Source organism: Colobus angolensis, unplaced genomic scaffold (assembly GCF_000951035.1).
Source record: "Colobus angolensis palliatus isolate OR3802 unplaced genomic scaffold, Cang.pa_1.0 Scaffold125, whole genome shotgun sequence".
Taxonomy (NCBI): domain Eukaryota; kingdom Metazoa; phylum Chordata; class Mammalia; order Primates; family Cercopithecidae; genus Colobus; species Colobus angolensis.
The window spans coordinates 4,153,982-4,168,963 of record NW_012113697.1 but is presented as its reverse complement, the minus strand read 5'-3'; the positions used below and the strand labels follow the sequence as shown (position 1 = coordinate 4,168,963).

Sequence of the window (14,982 nt, the reverse complement as noted above, 5' to 3'; positions counted from 1 at the left end):
TTTGCTTGCTTGGTTTTATTCTTTGTTATTTTTCACATTTTAAGCCTTCTCTTTTATTTACTAAGTTTTAGAATATGTTTATTAGAGTATAATCTTTTTTTTTTTTTTTTTTTTTTTTGAGACGGAGTCTCGCTCTGTCGCCCAGGCTGGAGTGCAGTGGCCGGATCTTGGCTCACTGCAAGCTCCGCCTCCCAGGTTTACGCCATTCTCCTGCCTCAGTCTCCCGTGTAGCTGGGACTACAGGCGCCCGCCACCTCGCCCGGCTAGTTTTTTGTATTTTTTTTTAGTAGAGACGGGGTTTCACCTTGTTAGCCAGGATTTTCTCGATCTCCTGACCTTGTGATCTGCCCGTCTCGGCCTCCCAAAGTGCTGGGATTACAGGCTTGAGCCACCGCGCCCGGCCTAGAGTATAATCTTAAGACACTTTTTGATTTGTCAACTTACAAATATTTGTTTCTTCCTGCCATATAGTAAAGTGATACAAAGGCCTACTGAAAATTATTAGCTTCTTTCTCCTGGAATTCTCCATGAACATATGATCATTTTTGCATTGCCAGCAAACACCTCTTAGAAGCTTTTTCTATGCTTCTTTTCACAAAGCAATACTATCTCAAGCCATAATTCTCATGTTATCCACTTCATAAATTTTGCCACTTCTCTGAATCCAGCATTCAATACCAAGGTCTACACACTATCACAGATTTTGAGTGTGCTCAGAGAACCTCTGAAATGAACTCCATTTTTGATTCTATCCAAATCACACATTACATTTAGATGTCATGTCTCCTCCTGAGTCTCCTCCATTGCAGGACAGGCCTCAGTCTTTGCCATTCATAACCTTGACACCTTGTGCAACAGGCCATATTCTTAACATCAGAGCATAGTCTACGCAGAGTGCTTAGCAAAGTATTGGGCATGTGGTAGGATTTTTATAATGATAGATATTTTTGTTGGGGAAATCAATACATCTTCCTTTCGAGGAGTAAAACGAGAATGGCTCCTCATGTTCTCTTTGTGTTGATTAGCTTGGCCAACCTTGAAGCATTTATAAAGAATAGTGAGAGCGGCTTACTCAAGAAAGTTGAAAAAGGAGATTTCCAAGGCTTGGTTGAGATCATGGGACACCTTATGGCTGTGAAAGAACGACAGAGTAACACTGATGAGATGTTTGAGCCCTTAAAGCAGACTCTTGAATTGCTGAAGACCTATGAACAAGAATTGCCAGAAACAGTGTTTAAGCAGCTGGAGGTCAGTGCATTTATGTCTTCCTTATAAAAGAAATAGACAGAACATTTTAGGATTTCAGAATGGGTTAAAGTGGGGTATAGCAAATGAAAAACAGGGCTTGGAGCTGACTCAAGATCTATGTTTTGGAACTATAATGTGCAGCATATTTGTAATATCTAACAAATTCTGAAAACTCAATACATATGGGAGAAGGCAATGCTGGAGATATTTGGAAGAATTAAGATGGATAATTTTTTTCCATAGAAATGAACCAGTGTTTTGGTTGAGAAAAAAAAGCAGATCTGAAATTTGTTAAGATGGTCCAAGAGGAAATGTGGGACATAAAAGAAAATAACCAAGCAATCCTGAAGAATATAGAAAAGGGAAGGGGTTAATGTAGTTTCAGTAGAAATACAGTAGAAGCAATAGAAACCGAAGATTGTAGAAATGTCTTCCTTTAAGAAAAATCTAAAAGTCTCTTTAGCATTGCAAGTTTTCACAAATTTAGAGGGCTTAGAGGGCCAGAGGTTGAGAGCAAGAAGGTTAGTGTTGAGTGAACAGTAGGTAATAGTTGAGAGCAGCTGCGGAAGGAAGTCAAGGAAGAGTGGGTGGAGGGCAGATTGTAGGTAATGGGAAGATGACACCACCACATCATCGTATCATCTTGTAACACAGATGGCAGCATCTGGGCTCTGTCCAGCTCAGGACTATGGGAAAGGCAAGAGCGCCTTGGGAATCTGACCACACTGAGGTTTCCTTTGCAGGAGCTGCCTGAGAAATGGAACAACATAAAAAAGGTGGCCATTACTGTGAAGCAGCAGGTGGCCCCACTGCAAGCAAATGAAGTGACACTCCTCCGCCAGAGGTGCACAGCCTTCGATGCAGAACAGCAGCAATTCTGGGAGCGATTCCACAAAGAAGCCCCGTTCAGGTATGGGCCAAACACTGCTGCCTCTCTTTCTCTGAACACTGCAGTCTTTGAGTCACGGATAATCTTTTTGTTGAATGTGTGTATTCTTCCAGCAGCTGCAGACCAGTTAATAATCTTCCTTCCCATTTAGGACCTTTGGTTGAAACGTGGTGCTAATGTGGACCGAATCCTATCATGACCCGTACGGACCAAGGATTGTAGAAATATCTTGCCTTAAAAAGATGCGTATATATCGAGAAGCATCTTTGTGCCTCCAAGTTTGTAAAGGGATGATAGGTGGTATAATTACTAGGATTTTACTAAACATTTAGCATTCTAAGTTCTCACAGACTGCTCTTTTGGTTTTAAAAAGTGGCTGATGGAATTTTTAAAATTTTACAGCACATTTCATTTTGGCAGCATAAAGGAAGGATTTAGGTGAAGGTTTTCTTCAGGGGGTTTCTCTCCGCTTGGTTGAGACACCTCCCTGCTTGTTATGACAGGTCTTTACATAAACAAAGCAACTCTAGGATGGATAACACCATTCACCCGTACCCACACTGCACACACCTGGGCTCCTTTCTCAGGGGTTTCCTCCCGTGGTGAAGTGGTCTGCTTCTGGTCCACTTCTCAGCATCAAGGGCTCCAACCAGGAGGCCAAGCTGGCGCTGAATAGTCCTACATCTGCTGATGCGCCAGCTACATTGGGTGCCCTTTGCCCCAACGCTTCAGCTCTGTGATTTGTTTCCTGCTTCCTTGAGCTTCATTTCTTGCTGGATCTCCTCTATAGTGCTGGGTAGACGGACTTCGACATCTCCAAACTGGAAAATTCTCAATGCTCACAGTGAGGAATGTTTTCATTTTCAAAGGTTACTTGCCCACAGAAATATTAAAGCAACAAACCAAACAAACAAAAAAATACAACTTCACTGGAACAAAGTCCAATAAAAATTAAGTGCATAGATGCTAGATTCAGGTGGCCTGGGGTCTAATTTCAGGTCTTCTACTTACTTCTTATGTTATGATAAAGTTACTTAATACCTTTGTGCTCCAGATTCCCCATCTATAAAATGTAGATAATACTAGTGTCCACCGCATATAGTTGTGGCTTGAATTAAAGAGATCATTCTTGAAAGTGTCTAGCATCGTGCCTGGTACTATGGTGAAAAACCATACTGGTTTGCCCAGCACTGTTCTGGTTGTTGTTTGGGAGTTTTAAAATCTCTCCAGGTGATTCTAAATGTGCAGCCCAAACGGCAGCACATTGCTCTAGAGTTGTATGTTTTATATATTTATATCTTATGTCTGTTTTACACACATGTCCTTCCCTGCCTCTTAACATACTCATCTTATTCTCTGTAACTCCAAGCATAACGCTTGGGAGATAGCAGCATTTTCGAGATAGCGTCTTGCTCTGTCACCCAGGCTGGAGTGCAGCAGCATGATCATAGCCTGCTGCCTTGAACTCCTTGGGTTCAAACAATCCTCTCACCTCAGCCTCCTGAGTAGCTGAGAGTACAAGCATGCTCATGTCTTAGGAAGCACCTCTGTTCTGGGCAAACCAGATGGTTGCTCACCCAACCTGTCAATCCTATTTTTACCATTCATTCTTCAAACATTTATTAAGCAGTTGCTATCTCTCAAGCATTATACCTGGGGTAACAGAGAATAAGATGAGTAGGTTAAGAGGCAGGGAAGGACAAGTGTGTAAAACAGACATAAGATATAAATATACAAAACATATGACTCTAAAGCAATGTGCTGCCTTTTGGGCTGCACATTAGAATCACCTGGAGAGATTTTAAAACTCCCAATGCCCAGTCTGCCCTGTATACCAACAAAGTTAGACTTTCTGGAGGCAAGACCTGTGAATCAGTATTTTGGAAGCTCCAGGAACTCCAATGTGCACCCAAGTTTGGAAACCACCACCCTAAAGGGAAGTAATTGGTTTCCTTTCAGGCAATCATGTAGAGGAATATAACTCCTAATATAACTCCTAAGTCTGCATCCCTTTAGAATCGTTGCCTTAGGAGCCACACCCTTGTTCCAAAGAATCATCTGTTGCTCAAAACCCTTGTAGACTCCTTTGGGGACTGTCTTTCAGAGTCTGAGGCTTATTCCTTTGACTCTTTTTTGGGCATGCAATTGAGTTTTTGAAATTGAGCACCATTTCAGAGCCAAAACTGCTGAGGGAGGTAAGTTCTCCAGCTGGGTAATACTACTTAGTGTTAACAATAACCATACCAAAGACAACAGCCATAAAAATAGACATTAGTATTTTTGCACCAACAGTCTCTCTTTTTTTTTTTTTTTTTTTTTTGAGACAGAGTCTCACTCTGTCTCCCAGGCTGGAGTGCAACGGCACGATCTCAGCTCACTGCAACCTCTGCCTCCCGGGTTCAAGCGATTCTCCTGTCTCAGCCTCCTGAGTATCTGGGATTACAGGCGCCCGCGACCACGCCCAGCTAATTTTTGTATTTTTAGTAGAGGCGGAGTTTCACCATGTTGGTCAGGCTGGTCCCAAACTCCTGACCTCGTGATCCACCCACCTTGGCCTCCCAAAGTGCTGGAATTACAGGCGTGAGCCACCACGCCCAGCCCAACAGTCTCTTAAAATCATTTCAAAAAAGAAAAATATTCAAAGATATTGTGGGAAGTATCTTCCCAAAGAGACTTCTAAGACTGCTGGAAAGGGAAACAGCATTGGTGTGCTTTTGTGTCTGTTCGAAATTCACTATTCCGGCTTCATGGGTATATTTTTTGTATTGATCAGCTCCTGTTTGTTTTTTCATTTTATTTATATTTGATAGTTGTGTTCGTTTTTCTTTCTTTGCACTTGTATCTGCTGGCTGTGAGGATACTGCTACTCTAAGCTGGGTGTTCCAAATTCACATCTGCTAATTTGACATGCAGATGAATCCCTGGAAGAGGATGCTTTGAAAAGAACTGCTGGGAAACCAAACATTTCTGCAATTTTGATGTATTTCTCTTTTTGTCAAGAAAAACATCAGAGCTAAAATGGAGTCGTAGATTTATTGCTAAAGCGAATCTCAGTGGATGTCAACTTATGTGTTTTGTTTTCTTTCTTAGTTTGGTATGTGCAAGTGTTCAAAATTTGTAGGTATTGTCTGTGGCATGTGAGTTTAAATCTGGTTGCTCAACTGTTAAGTTATTTATGAATTTCTAAGTTGCAGACCCTGGTACATTTTTACGTGAATTCAAGTTTGAGTTTAATTCTGGTTTCTTCACTTTTAGATCATTTCTGAATTTCTAAATTGCAGACCCTGGTACGTTTCTCTGTGGATGCAAGTTTCTGCTCCTGATTAGGTTACACAGGTTAAGCTCAGTTTTGAATGTTCTCGTCTTTGAGGAGAGAGAAAAAAAAACCTGAGTGTCTTCTTAAGCCCTTGCAGTCTGACAGGTGCTGTGTGAAGTTAGGTTGCATAGGTTGAGGTTCTTCATGTCAAGGTCAAATTTCAGGTCCTCCTTTAGTTCTTAACTCTAAATTATAACACCACATTTCTAGCCGAGCTGTCACCACAGTCATTGGCTAAATCATCCTACTCAGATTCAAGGGCTTTGTGCAACTCTTAAAGCTGGTGACCAGTTCTCCCTCTTGAATGAAAGGAATGCCCTCATGCTCTAGTGGAGTTTCACCTTTTGATCTTCCTGACCTTGAGCACAGTCCTCCTGACCTTAAGAAATGGCACGGTAACATACAATCTTCTTACCCACATCAAGACCGAAGTAATCGAGGGATTACTGAGTCAAAATAACCTATCTCTGTGAGCTCCAGCTCAACGAAGACCATTTGTGTTTTCAGCAGGCAACCAGATTCTATGAATGGCTGGAAGGGCTTTCTTGAAGGTACCTTCCATGGGGTGCTGTCCTACATGACAACTAGAGAAAACAGCTTTCCACATAGCCCAAGGCAGCAGTCATGAGGAAAGAAACGCTTTTGTTCTTCTTACACAGTGCCTATTGTCTTTTCCATAACTGCAGAAAAGGGCAGTATTCGTCATTAAACCTCCCAGGGACGTGTCGGTATCCTAAGATATGTCATTCATTCAGCTTGATCCTGTTCTTCCAGTTAATCTGACTCATTCCCATGATTTAAGCTTTCGTGGAGTAGATGAGGTTGTGGTCTAAACAGTGGAATCAGCAAAAAATGGTGTAGCTGTTAGGATTTTGAGATGATACACCTTTCCTGACCTCAAGGACTTATAACCTCCGGGACCATTTCAAAAATGAGCAATAAGGCATGCGCACTGGGAACCAGCTTTAATCCTGCCAGGGGAGGCAGTTCACACCTCCTGAAGAACATGGTGCTTGTCATGGTGAGCCATAGCCAGTGGTAAGTAAGAGCTCTTTCAGGGGGAGAAAAAAGAGTTAGAAAATGAGGATATTCTGGGCAAAGGAAATAGCACATAGGAAGATGCAGAAGGATGAAAATGTAAGAAACAGCTGGAAAACTGCATATGTGTATGACTCGGATGCAGGAAGTAGGAGAGGAGAATGGAGGAGGGCCATATTTTGACCATAATCTCAGCCACTGAGGAGTCTAAGTATGACAAAAACATAATATAAAGACCACCTTCTCATGGCCATGGAGAACAGAGTGGGGCAAGGTAGGCTCAAGACGAGGTGCTCAATGGGAGAGTGGTTCCAACAGCCCAGATGAGAAGTGGTGAGGCCTGATCAGAAGCAGTGGCAGAGATGAGGGAGAGGGAAAATGGATTGCAGAGAGATTTAGGAGAATATCTGCAGGATTGACTGAATGTGGGAGATGGGAGAGAAGGAGAGTGCAAGGGGATTTTTCACCTTCCAGCTTGGACAAGTGGTGGGAAGAGCTCTTGTCCCACTGTTCACTGAGGTGGTCACAGAATTGGAAGGACTGAGCCTTGCAAAGTCTGGGTTGGACACATTAATTTTTTTTTTTTTTTTTTTTTTTTTTGAGACAGAGTCTCGTTCTGTCACCCAGACTGAAGTGCAGTGGCAGGATCTTGGCTCACTGCAACCTCCACCTCCCAGGTTCAAGTGATACTGATACTCCTGCCTCAGCCTCCCGAGTAGCTGGGACTATGGGCGCCCACCACCACGCCTGGCTACTTTTTTGTATTTTTAGTAGAGACGGGGTTTCACCGTGTTAGCCAGGATGGTCTCGATTTCCTGACCTCGTGATCCACCCTCCTCGGCTTCCGAAAGTGCTGGGATTACAGGCATGAGACACATTGAGTTTTATGCTACCTGGTGGGTATCAAGGAGAGGTGTGACGCCGTTCATGGTATATACAGATACGGACGGTACTGAGGTTCACATTTACCAACAGCCAATGTCCCAGGAATCAACATAACTCATTTATTCCTCTCTCTCCAGGCTCACATCTGGGTCAGGCCTGAATGAGTCATTTTTCCACGATCAAATGCATGAGCACCATATTTTCATTTCTTGTAATTATTGTTTTATTCATCCAAGCTTTCCAGGCATTTCTCTTTCAGAGTAAAATACTTTTGCCTTATTATTTCAACTTCAGAGACTCAACCCACCCTTTTCCCACCTATTACTTTCTTGTTCTTTTTTTTTTAATTTTTTTTTATTTTTATTTTTTGAGACAGAGTCTCATTCTGTCGCCCAGGCTGGAGTACAGTGGCGCGATCTCGGCCCACTGCAACCTCCGCCTCCCAGGTTCATGCCATTCTCCTGCCTCAGCCTCCTGAGTAGCTGGGACTACAGGCGCCTGCCACCACACCCAACCAATTTTTTTGTATTTTTAGTAGAGACAGGGTTTCACTGTGTTAACCAGGATGGTCTTGATCTCCTGACCTCATGATCCTCAAAGTGGGATGCCTCAGCCTCCCAAAGTGCTAGGATTACAGGCGTGAGCCCAGTCACTTTCTTGTTCTTATACTGTATCATTTCCCCAGGGTTTAGAGGATGGCTTCCAGTTTATTAGGCACATGAACCAGGTCTATGAATATCCTGACAATGTGCTCTAAAGTTTTGAAATCGTAAGAGGGCTACCTGTCCTCATGTCTATGGGTTCCCTTCACAACTTAGGCCAAGTTGGTTTTTATGTGTGCTTAGCTACAGAAAATGATCACCCACAAATCTAAACTATAAACAAAAATTATGCTGCAGGTTGGATGAAGTTGGGAACAGGTTTGATAAACGTTCACCTCTTATAAATACTTGAGAAACCAGCATTGATTTAAGAATGCTTGTGGGTGCCAAAGGAAGAATGGTTAGCAAGATAATTTCTAATCTTCTATATGCACCCCAAATAGCTCCTATCTTACCTAAAAAGTTTTTCCTGAATGGTGTTCCACTAACAAATGAAACAGGATGTGGGCTTTTAGAATTCGCTTGAATTTTTTAACTAATGTCAAGAGGTTCAGTTCACATTCTAAGTTCACTCTAGTCAAGATAAAAAAGTGGAACCCACACAGACCAACAATTAGGCTTTGGAAATGAAGAATAAGCACAAGAACTCCTCACCCTTGGTGATCTTTTTTGCTGGGCCCCTTGCTGTGAGCACATTCCATTTCTTTCCTCCTAGTTCTTTCCTTTTCATAAGGGAGAAAGCTCCTCTCTCTCTCTATATATATATATGTAGAGAGCAGGGCCCTTTTCAACTCTGAGCACTCCAACCTTCTGTTCTGAAATATGTGGGAGTTAAATAATAGAGAAGGCATGCGAGTGATAGTCAGTCCCATCCTCTTAAGATGTAAATCTACAACCATCGCACCTGAGCCAAAAATGATTTAGATGGAACAGGCAGGATTCAAACATAACGAGCGTCGAAGTTAATCTGACACTAATTTAATGGTATGCATAACTGTTATTCTGTTGCTTGGCAATTAGGCTTAAGTGGTAAGCATTCAGGTAAATGACTTCAATTAGAATTACTTTCCATCTGTCAAGTCAAATATTTCTAAAGTCAACAGAGAAAGGGCAGTTGAAAAACAGGACTTGGTAAGTCATTTTCTTCCTTTTTCCCTCCTTTCGTATTCTACCTGCCAATACGCAAACACACGCATGCACACACAGAAACACACACACACACAGTTGATGGGAGGAAACGGCCAATTCTCTAGTCACTCATTTCCTTGCAATCTTCCCTTTAATGGTGAACCTCATGATGCCCTGTTTTGATTTTAGCAGAACATACCATTGTCCCTTAAGCTGTGGTGTGTCTAGTATGTAGCCCTCCAAGCACACAGAAGCAAGAATACCTGAGCTTGAGGATGAGAGTGAGTATAAGGTGGGGTTAGAGGAGAAAAATGAGAGGATCCTTGAACACTAGGGCTATGAGTGCCCTTGACCATAAAAAAGCCATCTGCCTACATGGGTTCCTTTGCATGTAGGGTCTTATGTTGGGGAAAACACTATGCAGGAATACATGCTTTGTGGGGTGGCAGCATAAAGTCTGTCCACATTTATAAGGATTAGAAGCAGTTTCGGGTGCATGCATGCCGTAAACACTGGAGAGAAGAGGATGAGGAAATGTGAACGAAAAAGCTAGAAATGGTGCTCATATGTGTCAAGTGCAGACCCGGAGGCTGCCCCAGGATGCAGAAGAGAATGGGCTAGGGAAGGGTAAAGGCAGAAAAGTTAGATCAGGGACCGCTTGGAGGAGAGCTCACGAAGATGAGGAGCCAGACTTGAGGCACACAGTGAAGGAAAGTGACCACGATTATCTATCACGGGCTTTGTAGCCAGTCTTCATGGCCACTCACAATGGTTCTCCAGTGTGGAGTGCTGTTGCCTGAAGCTGATGCAGGCACCAGTGTGAGCTTCACCTTGAATGATGACACTCTCCTGACAAATGGAAATCACCTGTGGAGTGTGCCTGGGTCCCACGCCCAGTGATTCTGGTTTAGTTGGTCCATAGAGCTGTCTGGACATGGGGATCTTTCAAAGCTTTCAGAAGATCCTGATATGCAGCCGAGGCTGATAGCCACTGCCCCAGAGTGATCAATGGAGGGAGGGTCAAGGTTGGGCTCCTGAGTCCCAGCTCTCCCACTTAAAGATCGCCTACCAAGCTGGGCTTGGTGGCTTGCGCCTGTAATCCCAGCACTTTGGGAGGCCAAGGCGGGTGGATCGCGAGGTCAGAAGTTCAAGACCAGCCTGGCCGACATGGTGAAACCCCGTCTCTACTAAAAATACAAAAATTAGCCAGGCATCGTAGTGGGTGCCTGTAATCCCAGCTGTTTGGGAGACTGAGGCAGATAATTGCTTGAACCCGGGAGGCAGAGGTTGCAGTGAGCCGAGATCACACCATTGTACTCTAGCCTGGGCGACAGAGTGAGACTCTGTCTCAAAAGAAAAAAAACAAAATCTCCTATCACTAAGTTCCTGGCAGGGCCCTTGGCTTTCCAACTTCTGCTGTAATATGACAGTGCTCTTTTGTGTCAAGTGGTCTTCAGAACCAACAGCTAGATGAAGGGTAGAGTCTAAAGGGGCTTGGATAAGGGGGTGTTCCCTTCTAGACCTGGGTGGAGAACATCCAAGCATAATGTTCTTGAATTGCCCTTCCTCCAATGCCCACTCCACTGCAGTCCATCCTGAATGTCTTTTTTTCCCCAAAAGAAAATCCTGTGAAGAAAAGACATTCTTTGCTTTGGTGAAAATGATGTTTTTGGTGAAAGCCACTGCTCTTTCCTAAAACACCAAGCATTTAAATATTTCAGCTGGTTGCTACCTTAGAGATGCTAGGAGATGGGCCCCTGCATGCCATACTTACAAAGGAACACACTGTGTTTTGTAGGTTTGATAGCATCCACCCTCATCAAATGCTGGATGCCAGGCACATCGAGATCCAGCAGATGGAATCCACTATGGCCTCCATTTCTGGGTCTGCCAGCTTATTCGAAGTCAATGTCCCTGACTATAAGCAGCTGAGGCAGTGCAGGAAGGAGGTCTGCCAACTGAAGGAGCTCTGGGACACCATTGGAATGGTGACCTCCAGTATCCATGCCTGGGAGACCACACCCTGGAGGGATATCAAGGTGGAAGCCATGGAGTTGGAGTGCAAACAGTTTGTCTGGCATATCCGAAACCTGGACAAGGAGGTCAGGTCCTGGGATGCATTCACAGGCCTGGAAAACACTGTGTGGAACATGCTGAGCTCCCTGAGGGCAGTAGCCGAGCTGCAGAATCCAGCCATCCGGGAGCGGCACTGGAGGCAGCTGATGCAGGCCACTGGTGTGAGCTTCACTATGGACCAGGACACCACCCTAGCACACCTGCTGCAGCTCCAGCTGCACCACTATGAGGACGAGGTCCGGGGCATTGTGGACAAAGCTGCGAAAGAGATGGGTATGGAGAAAACCTTAAAGGAGCTGCAGACCACCTGGGCTGGCATGGAATTCCAGTACGAGGCCCACCCCCGGACCAATGTCCCCCTCCTGCGCTCTGATGAGGACCTCATAGAGGTTCTGGAGGATAATCAAGTTCAACTTCAGAACCTGGTGATGTCCAAGTATGTTGCTTTCTTCCTGGAGGAGGTGTCGGGCTGGCAGAAGAAGCTGTCCACAGCAGATGCTGTCATCTCTATCTGGTTTGAAGTGCAGCGAACCTGGACTCACCTGGAAAGCATATTCATTGGATCTGAAGATATTCGGGCACAGCTCCCCCAGGTACCTGCTAAGGAAATCTAGAATCTCTCTATTCCCTGATCCAGGGTGAAGGGAAGGTCACCCAGTGTCTGCATTGTCTAGGCTCTTTCCTTTTCTGCCTCCTTGCTTTGACTTTACTTAAAGACACCTCTCACAGATGCTCTCCTTACCTGCCACCAAAAGTTAGGCAGAGGAAAAGAGGGACAGCAAAATGCACACCAATCAGTTTGTCCTTAGATGGGTAGGAAAAAGAAAGAATCTCATTCAGAAAAAAAAAAAATGTGTATATAAGAAAGATTAAAAAAAATACTGGCTACTGCTCTTTGGGATGAGGTCCTCACGGGTTACTTCTTGGATCATTAAAATTCAAGTGTCCACTGAAAGTGAGTCTCATTTCCAGGCAAATTCAAGTTCCTTCTCAGCAGCACGGCATTCTATCAACCACTGGCCTGTGCCAGCACTCCAACTACCAGCTGTCAGCTAAACTCCAAACAATGGATATCCCTAAAATACGTGTTCTTCTCATTATTACCTTCCCTGTGTTTGATTGCCCCTTCTAATTAGTCCTAATTAATGTGCCGTTAATTTACCCCTCTCTCAGTGGACTCTGATTCATTTTTAATTTTTTTCTTCGGGCTTCTTCTGTATTCTTTCAGTACAGCAAGTTCTTTGCTTACAAATTAGCTTGATTCCAAAATGTCACGTGCTGTCCAGGCTTTGGTTAGAAATTAAGGCACATTCTGCCCACAGTTTTGCTGCTAATCCCAAAAAGCATATTTAGTGTAATATTGTAGATTAAAGGTTGTATATTTGCAGTGAAAAACAATAGAAAACAATTCTGTATGGCAGTTGTCATTAAGTAAAATTGAATAAGCCAGATTTTATTTATCTCAAATGCCAGCGATTGAAACAGGCCAGGCTTAATTAGAAGGGGTCAGGGACAGAGGCGAAGATTCTTGCAGAAACTTTAAGAGAGATGATTGAGAACTTGTAATTAAAAATATTGAAGAATTAGTATCATTAACCTGTATACAGTGCCACAGGTTTGTGTACAAAATATGTAAACACATTTACTTTCTCTGTAATAACAATGAAACAGAAACAGTTTCAAAACATAATAAAATCAACCAGGCTCTAACACCCTAACTGGTAACTATTTTCATTCATTATGAATTTTTCCCAACTTTTGTTCATGTACATACATATTTTTACATAATTGCTCTCAGTGTAATTGTAATTTTCTAGTTAATTTTTTTCATTTGAACATTTATGCCAGATATTTCAGATACTTCTACAACCTTGATACTGTTTTATTTTTGATTAGGGCAAAACATCTCATTGAGGAATCATATTTTACTTTGCCCTCTTGTATTTTGTTTGCTTGTTTGTTTTGAGACGGCACCTTGCTCTGTTGCCTAGGCTGTAGTGTAGTGGCGCGATCACAGCTCACTCAACCTCCACCTCCATTCAAGTGATCCTCCTGCCTCAGCCTCCTGAGTAGCTGGGACTACAGGCGCCTGCCACCACACCCAACCAATTTTTTTGTATTTTTAGTAGAGACAGGGTTTCACTGTGTTAACCAGGATGGTCTTGATCTCCTGACCTCATGATCCTCAAAGTGGGATGCCTCAGCCTCCCAAAGTGCTAGGATTACAGGCGTGAGCCCAGTCACTTTCTTGTTCTTATACTGTATCATTTCCCCAGGGTTTAGAGGATGGCTTCCAGTTTATTAGGCACATGAACCAGGTCTATGAATATCCTGACAATGTGCTCTAAAGTTTTGAAATCGTAAGAGGGCTACCTGTCCTCATGTCTATGGGTTCCCTTCACAACTTAGGCCAAGTTGGTTTTTATGTGTGCTTAGCTACAGAAAATGATCACCCACAAATCTAAACTATAAACAAAAATTATGCTGCAGGTTGGATGAAGTTGGGAACAGGTTTGATAAACGTTCACCTCTTATAAATACTTGAGAAACCAGCATTGATTTAAGAATGCTTGTGGGTGCCAAAGGAAGAATGGTTAGCAAGATAATTTCTAATCTTCTATATGCACCCCAAATAGCTCCTATCTTACCTAAAAAGTTTTTCCTGAATGGTGTTCCACTAACAAATGAAACAGGATGTGGGCTTTTAGAATTCGCTTGAATTTTTTAACTAATGTCAAGAGGTTCAGTTCACATTCTAAGTTCACTCTAGTCAAGATAAAAAAGTGGAACCCACACAGACCAACAATTAGGCTTTGGAAATGAAGAATAAGCACAAGAACTCCTCACCCTTGGTGATCTTTTTTGCTGGGCCCCTTGCTGTGAGCACATTCCATTTCTTTCCTCCTAGTTCTTTCCTTTTCATAAGGGAGAAAGCTCCTCTCTCTCTCTATATATATATATGTAGAGAGCAGGGCCCTTTTCAACTCTGAGCACTCCAACCTTCTGTTCTGAAATATGTGGGAGTTAAATAATAGAGAAGGCATGCGAGTGATAGTCAGTCCCATCCTCTTAAGATGTAAATCTACAACCATCGCACCTGAGCCAAAAATGATTTAGATGGAACAGGCAGGATTCAAACATAACGAGCGTCGAAGTTAATCTGACACTAATTTAATGGTATGCATAACTGTTATTCTGTTGCTTGGCAATTAGGCTTAAGTGGTAAGCATTCAGGTAAATGACTTCAATTAGAATTACTTTCCATCTGTCAAGTCAAATATTTCTAAAGTCAACAGAGAAAGGGCAGTTGAAAAACAGGACTTGGTAAGTCATTTTCTTCCTTTTTCCCTCCTTTCGTATTCTACCTGCCAATACGCAAACACACGCATGCACACACAGAAACACACACACACACAGTTGATGGGAGGAAACGGCCAATTCTCTAGTCACTCATTTCCTTGCAATCTTCCCTTTAATGGTGAACCTCATGATGCCCTGTTTTGATTTTAGCAGAACATACCATTGTCCCTTAAGCTGTGGTGTGTCTAGTATGTAGCCCTCCAAGCACACAGAAGCAAGAATACCTGAGCTTGAGGATGAGAGTGAGTATAAGGTGGGGTTAGAGGAGAAAAATGAGAGGATCCTTGAACACTAGGGCTATGAGTGCCCTTGACCATAAAAAAGCCATCTGCAGCCAGGTGGGGTGGCTCACGCCTGTGGTCCTGGCACTTTGGGAGGCCGAGGCAGGTGGATCATGAGGTCAGGAGATGGGGACCATCCTGTCCAACATGGTGAAATCC

The 14,982-nt window shown here is 43.3% G+C and overlaps 1 protein-coding gene across 1 annotated transcript in view; it reads left to right on the top strand.

Moving 5' to 3' along the window:
- DNAH9 (dynein, axonemal, heavy chain 9) overlaps positions 1–14,982 on the top strand; it is a 392,924-nt gene that overhangs the window by 84,657 nt on the left and 293,285 nt on the right. The window contains exons 18-20 of the mRNA XM_011933244.1: positions 1,026–1,248; positions 1,992–2,158; positions 10,905–11,775. Coding sequence (XP_011788634.1) covers positions 1,026–1,248; positions 1,992–2,158; positions 10,905–11,775 — 1,261 coding nt within the window. The remainder of the gene's footprint in view (positions 1–1,025; positions 1,249–1,991; positions 2,159–10,904; positions 11,776–14,982) is intronic.